Here is an 11,990-nt window from a genome sequence, read left to right as displayed (position 1 = left end):
TTTGAGTGATACATTAGATTGAGAAGCTGTATTCTGTTAACTGGTATACATGTACTGTATATCTCCATTTTAGAAAGCCGGTCTGGTCTGGGTGAATAACATCATTAATAACTGAGTTTAAAAGATTTGCAAATGGTTTAAAAATAATTTTCAAATCTGTATGCAATAATGTAAGAGGGAGGCAATTTCCACACAAATTAGGGTCTTTATCCTTTTGTAATAGGAGAATAATCACTGCAGTGTTCATATGTTCAGGCTGCCTTTTGGATCTAGAAGCCTCCTTAATCATCCTAAAAAAAAGTGAAGCAAAAAATGGCCTGAAATGCTTTTAGAACTCTACAGGGAAGCTATCTATGCCAGGGATGTCCCATTCTCCATGGACAATAGTGCTTTATATAATTCATCCCAACATTGAGGGAAATATCTCAGAGGATTTTAGGAATTTTGTCTGAGAATAAATTCATCTCTGTGTCTGATGCCTCTTTTTCTGGAGTATAAAGATGTGAATAAAATGATTTGAATGTTTCATTTATGCAGTTGCATGATACGTCATTTTCCCATGTTCTTTAGTAATACTTGTGAAAGCATTCTTCTTCCTACCTTTGATTAATGTTTTGGACAGATTTTTTGACAAACTTAAATTGAGTTTGGGAAGCTCTAGAGTAAAAACTTTGGTTGCTTCTAAACTTCTTTGCGTTGATGTCTAAGCTTCAAAATATTTTAAAATATTCATCAGATGGTGAGTGTTGATGAATAATTTTCACCTCCATTAATTTCTGGTCTAATCAGGAATATTCTTTCTCTCTCTTTCTCCTTTTTCCTGAAAGAATAGATAATTTTGGCTTGGAGAACAGTTTTTGCTGTTTCCCAAGTTATAGAGGAAGAACAATCAGATCTATCATTGGTTTCCAAAAAAGTTATCCATCCTTCTGTATAAAAATATTGAAGGAGTCATCCTTTAACAAAGAAGTATTGAAATGCCATCAAGATGTCCTAGTCTGGCTTTGATTAACAGAAACCTTAAAACTTCGGTCCATGATCTGAAATTACTATTGGATATATGAATGCTTGTGATATGTCTTGAACAGCTGAATTATTCACCAGAAATAAATCAATAAGTGTACAGGTTTTGTGGCCAAGAGAGTATTCACTTTCAGTCAGATGAAGAAGTCCCCATACAGTATATCGCAACGGCCCATATCTTTAATGAACCTGTTCACTACTGTACTCTCAACCGAGGACTTGAAAGTGTCTGAGGTGACTGATCTATCAAGTCTATGCTTTTACATAACATTGAATTATCCAGCAATTAGCGACTTTAGAGCATAAATTAATTTCAGAAAAAGAGTGAAAAAATTCTGGATTGTCTTCATTAGGACCATATACTGCAAATTAATTATTTTAAACTGTTTAATGCTTATTTTACATTGAGTTATAATACATTTTAATAATAGATCTCAGGGTCGTTCAGGGTCTATAGATTTACAGAGTACAAAGTGAACAGATTTATTGGTCTGCCAATTCGATGGACATGATGAAAGGAGATAATTATAATCTGTTGGAAGGAATTCTTAGTGTATCAGTCAAGAATTTTTGGACAGCTGTTTCCACATTAACTGCAACCCTTTCAGATATTCCCATAACAATGGGGCTATACCACATGGATCTAACTTGCAAAGCCAAAAGAGATACTTTCAAATGTTTGTTTTCCTAAGAAGTGACATTAACCTTAGATTGTAGCTCAATACAGTACCTTTTATTATATTGTTTTCCTCTCTAAGATCCATGATCGTCTTATGGATGTATTCAAGGTTGTTCCTCAAATCACGGATAATGTATCTCCTCTCAGAACATCTAAGAAATCCAGCTTTGCCAGTCTTTCATCGAAAGACATGAGGAAGATTACGCCAGTTGTGTTGCCCAGTTCATCCTCATTGGAAGGAGAGGTGCATTTCTATCGTGTTGCATTAGTAGTGTTAGTAGCTGGAATGCATTTTGAAATCTGAGACATTTCTGAATCGCTGAAAGGCATTGTTTTAGTTTTACTATAACTTTAGATAAATGCTTTTAGAACCTGAGCTGTCAGATCACTTGCTGTGTATATATCCAGAATCCAAAGTGAGTTAAACTACTAATTGTAATAAATCAAATTCTAAAGCAACCAATCTATTCATTACTACTGCAGTTAAACCACTGAAAATCTCACTGACTGCATAAACATTTACATTCACAGGAGAGCTCCACACTGCTTCTGAACTACATCATTCTCAGGCTGCTATCTTGACCTGAATTTTTGACCCAAGATTTGAAGGTCATGTTCTCAGTATTGTGAAGTTAAATAAACATTTAACTTTTTTTTTCAAAATGGCTTTAAACTATATTATATACTGTAATATGTAGGAGAGAGTCTGTTAAAATATTTTTGTAGCACAAGAAAAAAAATCACTAACCTTGGTAAACAGTAATTTAATTTATGCAAATATACCTTCAGAACAAGAACAAGATGCCTGGAAAGAAACATGAGAGTTCTACTGCTGCAAGCACCTAGACCTATATATTGGTCTGTGAGCGAAATAGAACAGAAAAGTTGCAATTTTCTAGATTGCTCTTCATTTATGCTTTATTTTCTGCAGGTGGACCATAACAGATGCTTAAATCAGGCATCAATCATATTCTGACTGACTTTTTTTCTCCCAAAGCACACTTTCCAGAATAGTTTTATAAATTCTTTTGACTCAGTGCTGCTAGGTTTGTAGACAGCAGGGTGCTTGATTTACTGTATTTTCTGCACTCATTACAATCTTTCTGCAAAAGAAAAATGCATAAAAAAGAAAAAATGTCATTTGAGTACTTGCATCAAACAACTGCCACACACTTTCTTTACTGTGACAGTTCGGTTTGTTCACAGATATTCAATATATCTTATTTAGGAAAAATGAAATAATAAAAATGGGAAAATATGAGCTAAACATTTTCATCAGCTTGTTTTTTTTTACTGTGGGATAGATCCTAGATTTAGATTATTGCTAAAGGGAAGATATGTCATACTTTACATAACAGGAAAGAAACACAACCTTAACATTTTATTCATGGCAGCCATGATGAACATCCATGTGAATTTAAATGATACTATTTACTGACTTGCTGTTTAAACTTCTCTAAGTGTACATGAACAATAGCGGATGAAAAGGTTTGTTTTGTTTTTTATATCTATATTATGATGTTGAATCACTCTTGTAAGGACAAATCAATGGAAAGAGGAATAGAGTATACTAGGCCAGTACAATACCATCTTTCTGTTACAAAGCATTTTGAGAAAATCCTACATAAACACTCAGAAATCAGAAATAAAATAATAGAAAGCTTTTTGTCCCCAAAAACTGCCACTGTAAATAGAAGTTATAAGATAAGAGGGTATTTATAATAGAATGTGAAAAAGAAAATAAAAATAAAAGTTAAAAAGCATGAATGGTTACTGAATACTTCACATACATTTTGACAATAGAAGATTGTTCATAACATTCACTACATCCTAGAATGAAGTCCATCATCACTGGTTAAGCGTTACAATAAACTAATAATAATAATAATGTTTTGATAATAATAATGTTAAACATGTAAACTAGTAAGACATTTAGAATATTGTGTTTAGTTTTGGTCAATATACCACAAAATGATATAGCCTTAGTACTTCAAATAAGAATAATTCCTACTCTAAGTGGACTGCCATATACAGGCAAGTTAAGACAGCAATGTCTTCAATTTCTAGAACAAAGGAGAATGAGAAGCAGATTAAATATGTAAAATCCTACAAGATATAAATCAAGTTAATTCGGGGTAGTACATCACTCTTAGTAGTGAAACAAAGATGTGGTCTCAATTGAAAACTAAAATGGATTTCATTTATGACAAAATTTTAGATTGGTTGAATGCTCCTCTTTAGTTTGCAAGCTTTCTTTATGTATATAAATTAAAAACAAAACAAATATGAATATTTCCATTTTATTTATGCCATTATATTACATTTCACCAAAAGATATAAAAATCTTGAAGAAAAAAAATCAAACATTCAGAGAATCACCTAAACCACTTAAATTATATACATGGGAAGGAATATTCAAAAAGGCATTCAGTGTGAAAAATAAACATCCCTCTGAGAGCTAAATATTCAATTCTGCCAAATCACCTGGTAACTCTAATCTATATGAACCTATTTTTTCTCCTGGTGTATTTCTGTACTGCTGGAAAGGTATTTGTCACGATGCTGATAACTGATTAAATTCTTATTGCTAGCAAATTCGCCTTGAGATTCCAATTAAGACCCACATTCTTCTTATGTGCTTACAGAATTATACAATACAATATTTTAGATAAGAAGAACAAAGCACCTTAATTTAACTTTTTTCAAACACATAATCCTGTGGTTGAATGTAGGACCAGAGCATCAATGTGTCTTTCAGTAATTTTAAAAAAGACATTTCCAGAAAACCTTTTTGGACTTTGTAATAAGAGAAACAACAATACTGCAATACTGTGTGGGCAGCAGTAAGAAGAATAAAGCAAATACAACGTCCTTCTGGCAGGATAGTTTCTAGTCAGTACTTAGTGCTAAAGCTTCTTTTCTTGTCATTGATGTACAAGCAAACGTCCAGATTAATAAAAGTCCTTACTGTCAAATATTTAACAAAAAGATGCTTGCTGAGTATAATGGTAATTTCCATTTTTGCTACCAGTGGGGTTTGTATGAATGTGCATTGTTTAAAATGAACAATTAAGACATCCATCCATTTTCTAAACACCCTATCTAATGCAACCACTAACCACTGCACCACTATGCTGTCCTCAGTTAGACATGGGAAATAATATTTTCTTATTTACACAAATCCTAGAATCAGTTGCCAAAAGGAAGCTGTATTTTGGTTTTCTGCATTATCAAAATTAACATATGACATGTAGAGTTTACTGTTACTATTAAGTTGCTAGAGATTTAGATATTGACTTTGTGTGTCATAAACCTGAATGTGGCTGAAAATGGGAATGGATTTCTTCGACTCAATCGGTAAAGATGCTGCTAAAAGTTCTAAACATGCATTGGGTTAGACCATCATATGAAAGCACACCAACAGTGAAAACATCACCAATTAAGGCACACGCAGACAACACAGATATTGCCATGTTGTTGCCTATTGATTTTCATTGTGCTAAATACAGCCAGCTGAACAACTGCAATAGAGCAAATGGGTAAAGATTTGACTGAATGAGATTTGGCATCCCTTAGAACATAAATGCAGAAGAAGAACACACAAATCTGTGATTACAGTAAGCCCATGACATTTTTTTCTTTGATACAAAAATGAATTGGATTATTCTTTGCTTCATAAATTATTAGTGCCATCAAATTCTGTGCAACAAATGCATGAAAAATAGCACTTTTGCATAAAGTAACACATGTAACTTTATTTACAGGTAAGGTAGAATATAACAGTACTGTATAGATAGACTTTCAGTAGACTGTTACAGCAGTGTCTGTAGTGTATTTTTAAATGCACCTCGACTTGAGATTATGCATTTTGGTTTGCAGTGGACAACTAATTTTAAAAATATGGATGTGGTTAATACATCAAACTGCTATTGCAATATAACTTTTTAAAATAATACACAACCCAGTTTAAGATGAAAACAATATTCACCTGCTATATAATTAGGGTGGTTTACTTGAGAGATTTATATTTGTGATGCACATGTAACCTACAAACTGGCTAATAAACTGTAATTATATGATAATGTTCTAATGGTATAATCACTGAGGTCTTGGACTAAGGGACTTTGTGTGGCACGGCACCTTATCCCAAATCTAAGAAAACATACCCTTTCCCACAAGCAGCCCATCCCAAACAGCCTATGGATTTTATGCTAGGATAGCCACTATAGGATGAAGATTCAGAGCAAAAGACTATGTCACCCAGGACCAGGATTTGCAGTGATGTGCAAGAACATAAAAGAATGCAGTGCATCCGAATCTTCTAAAACCCTCCACCTTCACCCCAAACTTTCTGGGAGAAGACAGACATTGTACCAGACAGGTCTCTGGTGATCATGCTGATGGGGGACTGGATAGTGAAGTGTCAAATAGGGGTTATGAGGATGGTTGGGGTGAAATCAGGAGCAGCGCAGTAGTGTGATAGATTTTTACCACTGACAGTGGGGTGACCCATGGCTATCGGTGGGATAACCATCAAATTGATCCTAATTCTAATTGATGTACAGAATCAAACTCACAGGTTAAAAAGCAGGGATGGCAGGGATGATAGGGCTAGTACAGTGACTCATGACAGGGACTGGAAGGTCCTACCAGAGGAGAAGACACAGAGAACAACAGTGTTAAACTGTCGCTCTTAGCCAACTGCTCTCAAAGGAAGCAGCAGGCTCCAAAAAGACTGTCCTATGAGGCCCATCGCATGGAGTTTCCTATGTTAACAGATGAACAGTGTTTGACCAGGCGTGAGAAAATTTAAACATTACCAAAGAAAAAGGGGTATCATGTAAGAGAATTTTAAATGGAATGCCTCAGCTTTCATTTTGTAAAACAGGTGAAGGTGTAACCAGATAACACAAAAGTGTGGCGCAGGTCATGGGGGTGTGCCAACAGGCATGTAGGCTGCACACAGCTTGGTACTTACACATGAACATGGAAATAGTCCCATTGTATTGTTTTGTTTTTCAAGTGAAGTGAATGAGCCTCAGGTAACTGGGGTTGGGTATGTAAATATATTTGTGTTGAATGGCATTCATATTCTGTTAAAATACATTTTAAGTGCAATGGTGGACAGATGCTACAAAGAACTGCATTAGAGCCCATCAGGTTAATGTATTTGTTTCTTAAAATAAGTTGTAAGTATTCCTGCTACATGTTGCTGGAAGTATGTCCTTTCATTACTTAGAATTTATATTAACCTTTGCACCCAGGCAGGCAGTGTATAGGAACAGCTATTGCCTGAAAATAATAGTATAGGGCTACCCACAAAATAATACTGAAGCTTTTGAGGTGTTTTCTTTAGCACAATTTGGACAAATACTAATTGCTTTCTGAAGATATCTTTAAAGGGAAAACTGTCAATGAATCTGCAATTATTTCTATATTCAGTGTTTTTACTCCTAAAAAACTGTTTCCAATAACTTTACAATGCCAGAAAGACACTTTAGTTAGCTTTGTTTGGTCTAGTTAACAAAGAGGAACAGAGAAATTTGTAGGTCAATTACTTGCAGTTTCTCAACATACATAATTTGTGAGTTTGAATGCATCACTACTGTGTTGTTCGTGTGAACAGGTGAGAATATTTTAAAACATTAGGCACTCCTTTGAATAGGTAACATGCTTAAATAAGAAATTTAACATACACCCTTCAAAGGGGCTGTGTTTCATTAAAGTATTAAAGTAAAAAAAACACACACTGAAATTAATAAGCCTGTATACATCTGCCAGAATCCAACAAAGACTTATTATTATTGTCATTTCCAATTCTTTTTGATATAATAACTGCAAACTATACAAACCGGTAGTTGGTAGATCTGTAAATAGAGAAAATATAAACAAAGTGCACTTTTGTGTTATATTAAAAAAATATCACAGTAGAAATCAGCTGTAATTTTTTTCCTATTGTGGGAATTGATGTCTTCATATTCATTAGGAAAGGACAGGAGATGTGGCTGTCATAGCATGTCTTTTAAAATATTACTGGATTTTTTATTTCTGCTCGTCCTCTTTAAGTAGTGTTGAAAAACACACTGACAGTTAATTGCCATTACCTGTTTAACCAGCATGCTTGTATGACTACACAAACACAATTGGTTGTCCCATGATGAACACACCTTAGTTTTGTAAGAATCAGCTAATAGAGGTTGACATTTTTAAATGTTACTGATTACCCTTTTCTGTACACTCTTATTACCATCATCATTTTGATTCACTTGCAATCCATAAAAAATGCTAAGTACTAGTCTATGGTGAATTGGACATGTTTATGTAGCCTCCAATGTCAAAACCATTTTGAAAATATAACATTTTGCCTTCATTATTTTAAATAAAAGCCCACCACCTTAAAGCATTATAAGAGAAGATTCTTAAAAAAACAGACATTCAGCATAAGTTTAAGAGAAGTACTGCAAAACCCAATCTCCTTCACACAACTAGTAATTTCTTGTAAAATGTAAAGTGAAAAATGAATTTAAATCATTCATTCATTTTCAATATTGAAGAAAACCAGCTGTAAAAATTATAAACCTGATAGAACTTTAAAAGTCCTCTTAACTCAATTAGGCCCATATAAATCACAAATGATTAAGGATCAATCAAATACGCAATACAGAAAGCTCACTGCAAAGCTGACTTTCTCAACTAATCATATCTACTTATACAACACACTCCATAAAATCAATTAAAACATAATTATGAAAACATTGCCCAACAAACTATAAAGCAATCCACATTCATTGCACATAAACAGAAGATTAATTACTCTCCCTTTCCCCAGAGAAAAAAAAAATAGCCTGGCTGATCTCAATGAAAAAAGAAATTCTTTGTTTTTTCCTTGGCAAAATAAGCATACTGTATAGCACTTGAAATTACCAGTGGTGTAATGACATCTAATTTTATCATTACCATACATTTAAAGTTCCCAGAAGTTAAACAGTCTGAAGAAGACTGGCTTATATTTTGCTCTGGTGACTTTTCTGAAATTTCATCTGCATTGTTGATAAACATGAAACACTTCACTACAACAGAACTGTGACACCAAGATACAAAGACAAGATAGTAAGAACAGTACATAAAAGATTCATTAAGAAACCTGAAAATAAGGCACATTTTAATCCCATATGGCAACTTTGGAATAATAAAAAGATTCACTTGAGAATCCTTTTTTGTCCCGTGTTCCAAAAGATGGGATAGTAATTCTTAAACTAAAACTGTTCCATTGCACATTACTTAAGACGCAGATGTATCAGAAATGTACAGCTCAACAAACTATCCAGACCAAAGGTCAAAGATTACCTCCTCTTAACAAATTCAGTGGAATTCTGTTTTCTCATTTCAGCAGAACATTTGCATTCAACCCCAGCACCAGTCTTCCTATAGAATCCGATGGTTAAACATATTTTCCAGCACAGTGATGTCTTTTTCTTTAGTCTTTTTAGTTGCTTAAAAGAAAAAAAAAAAAGCTTGGGAAAACGCTGAACCTGAGACTGTGTGAGACAAGGAACATTTCCATTGTATATTGCACTCCCTTGTGAGGCTTAAGGTGATTTGTATTTTGATGAACCCCATCCTCTATTGTTTTTCCTGGTTAAAGATACAGTCTCATGGCTTTTGATGCACACATAATTCATCAAAAACAGGAAAAGGAAGTCTTTTCTCACAGTATTGTCAAATCTTGTGCATATCATGAAGGGGGCAACTTCATCTCAGTTTTATTCGGAAAGTACTGAGCTCCATAGACTTAAGGTGTATCTCATTTGTGTTCTTGCCTTCATCAGATGCGTGCATCAAAGATAAAGACACTGGTGTGAAGCTCTGCACTTTCATTTCCTTGAATATCCTCTCCAGGGCAATCTATGATTAAAAAAGAAATAAATTCAGTTTTGAGACAATTAAATATATCCAGCACATTAATTAGTAAAACCAACATTTTATTGTACATTGATGTTATTCAGGCGTCACATAGTCTTTCAGACTTATACATATTTCAAATCATAGTCATATTTCCAAGGTACAGGTAAGGTACAGAAATTTTAAGGCAGGTTTTGTAAGTGAATATCTTTGAACCATTTGTGAAAATAGTAAAGTATTTTAAGTTTTTTTTCTAATAAAAATGTAGCTGGTCAATAATTTATCCATGTTTATGATCACAAAACGGAAAAGGCCAAAGTTATATGCATTTGCTGGTCTCTATCTTTCCACGTTTGTCCTATTAAATCAGAGAAGAGACAACTGATGAAATAGGATCATATCGAGAATTTTCCCCCTTCTCATCAGGCTAATACACCATAGGAACTGTTCCCTTGTTGCCGACGGGCTTCCTTGATTAAAAGCAGCTTTGAAGAACATAAATTGTGCTGTCAGGGAAAGTGAAAGCCTTTTCTTGTCAATGGTAAGGAAAACACTATGTGTACAGGAACACAAGTACACTGCATTCAGAGAACAGATATGCATAAACAGTGCTTAAACTCTGCTTTTGTACCTGGACTACGTAACATAACCACATGGGATGTCAATCAAATTAAATATTTTATCCCAAGTTGACTGTCTAACAGTGTTTAACATTAAACAAAATGCTCTATGTTTTCCAGCTAAAGGCATTAATCTCTGTAGAATTTACAGAAAAACGCTGCCACTCCTGTACATTTAAAGACAGGGATTCAGAAGACTGAAAAACCACAGGTCACTCTTTCCTCAGAGATATATGCTGCCAAGTTTGTTTTGATTTGCCAATCCAGACCTATAAGCCATCCACTCCCCATATCAGCATTATCCAATCTAGCAGACAGTGCTGGCAGGGTCAAAGGACATGAGTACATGTGAAACAGTAATTGGGTAATACTCTTGACAAATTCTGCACCTCAAGGATACTCAAGAGGGTATTCTTAAGCCTTTTCTTACATGCCCTACCTTTCCTTTTAATCCTGTATAAGAACCTTGTTTAAAGGACCCGTGTATTCAAAACAGGATTTCTTGCTTCATATATTAATTTTCTCATCACCTTGTGCTCAAAGTTCTGATTATTCTCCCTGTAATCTTGTTTTATTTCTTAGCTTCACTCCTATACTAAGAAGACCAGTAGTTTGGTTTCTGTTGTTTTTCATGGTCCCATTTCCTTTAAAAAACAGGGCACTCGTAAAAAATGTGAGAATACAGTAAAAGTATACAATGCCTTTCAATTTAAAGTGACCAGTATAATTGCTACAGTTATGCACATAATATCTGAAATAATATTTATAAACGGGTAGGTGACAAATTGAAAATTCTGCAGAATAAGAATAATTTCAAATTCAGAAACATGGAACCCTTTATCTAAATGTGAGTAATGTTAAATGCAAACAGCCATTTAAATCTCTCCATATACATACACAAAACAAGGCTATAAATCTTTGCTCTTAAATTTACAGGACAGCAATGGAGTCATTGATGTCTGTTCCCTTTATACAGTGAAAAACAACTTTAAACTTTTTTTTATATTTTTGGCCACTCTTTTTGAAACTGAAAATACAGTTTTTGGCCAATATAGAACATGATTTTAAATATAAAGTAACAAACATATATTAAAACATATGTATTCAGAATACAAGCATAATTAAAAAAGCATTTTAAGTACATTATTGGTTTAAGTAACTTTAAGAACTTGACTGCAACCAAAATGTTTTCAAAAACAGTAGAAAAGCACCAGTAGAGCCCCAAACACCAGGATTGGGAAGTGTTACATAGCTTAGTGCAATTACCTTGCCAAGTGTTGTAGAACAGAGCAACCCTGTGTTTTTAGTGGAGAATGCACAGTCAAATCCTTTTCTATGCAGAATTAAGGCTGCTTCATCTGATGGCCCATCTCCCTCCTGCAAAGAAAATAAGTTATTTCTTAATGATCAATGCACAACCGTCCTTAACTCCTGAAGGGCATCTCAGTTTTAACACTATGACTTTATGAGATTTTTTCTTTCACGCTCAGCTGCACCTCCAGCAGTCTTCTAAAATAACTGAAAGTTCCAATGTGTAAAAGGTCATTGCAGTTCAATGAAATAAACCAATAAGTAGTTTTTTTCCCTGCAGCTCTTCTGAGTTCTATTTTAATAATGTTTTTCCCCCTGAAAATATTGAGGGGGGAAATTGCAGGATGACTAAACAAAACTTCTGTATATTAGTTTTACATATATAAGTTCAGTAACTCAAATGGAAGGAATGAGTTTTCTGGAGTTCTTGTGGAATTCTCTTTGCAGACTATGAG

General features: G+C 34.1%; 1 protein-coding gene across 3 annotated transcripts in view; it reads right to left on the bottom strand.

The window, feature by feature from the left end:
• Positions 1 to 3,986: 3,986 nt before the first annotated feature.
• The window catches only part of man2a1 (mannosidase, alpha, class 2A, member 1), a 258,837-nt gene continuing 250,833 nt past the window's right edge, over positions 3,987 to 11,990 (bottom strand). For all 3 annotated transcript variants that reach the window (XM_088629350.1, XM_088629351.1, XM_088629349.1), the window contains 2 exons: positions 11,491 to 11,601; positions 3,987 to 9,607 (listed from right to left, as the gene is read on the bottom strand). In XM_088629350.1, coding sequence (XP_088485476.1) covers positions 9,455 to 9,607; positions 11,491 to 11,601 — 264 coding nt within the window. In that variant the 3' untranslated portion in view covers positions 3,987 to 9,454. The remainder of the gene's footprint in view (positions 9,608 to 11,490; positions 11,602 to 11,990) is intronic.

Source organism: Lepisosteus platostomus, chromosome 4, assembly GCF_059453375.1.
Source record: "Lepisosteus platostomus isolate fLepPlt1 chromosome 4, fLepPlt1.hap1, whole genome shotgun sequence".
NCBI lineage: Eukaryota > Metazoa > Chordata > Actinopteri > Semionotiformes > Lepisosteidae > Lepisosteus > Lepisosteus platostomus.
The sequence above is the reverse complement of the archived record's forward strand: the minus strand, read 5'-3'. Positions and strand labels throughout refer to the sequence as shown.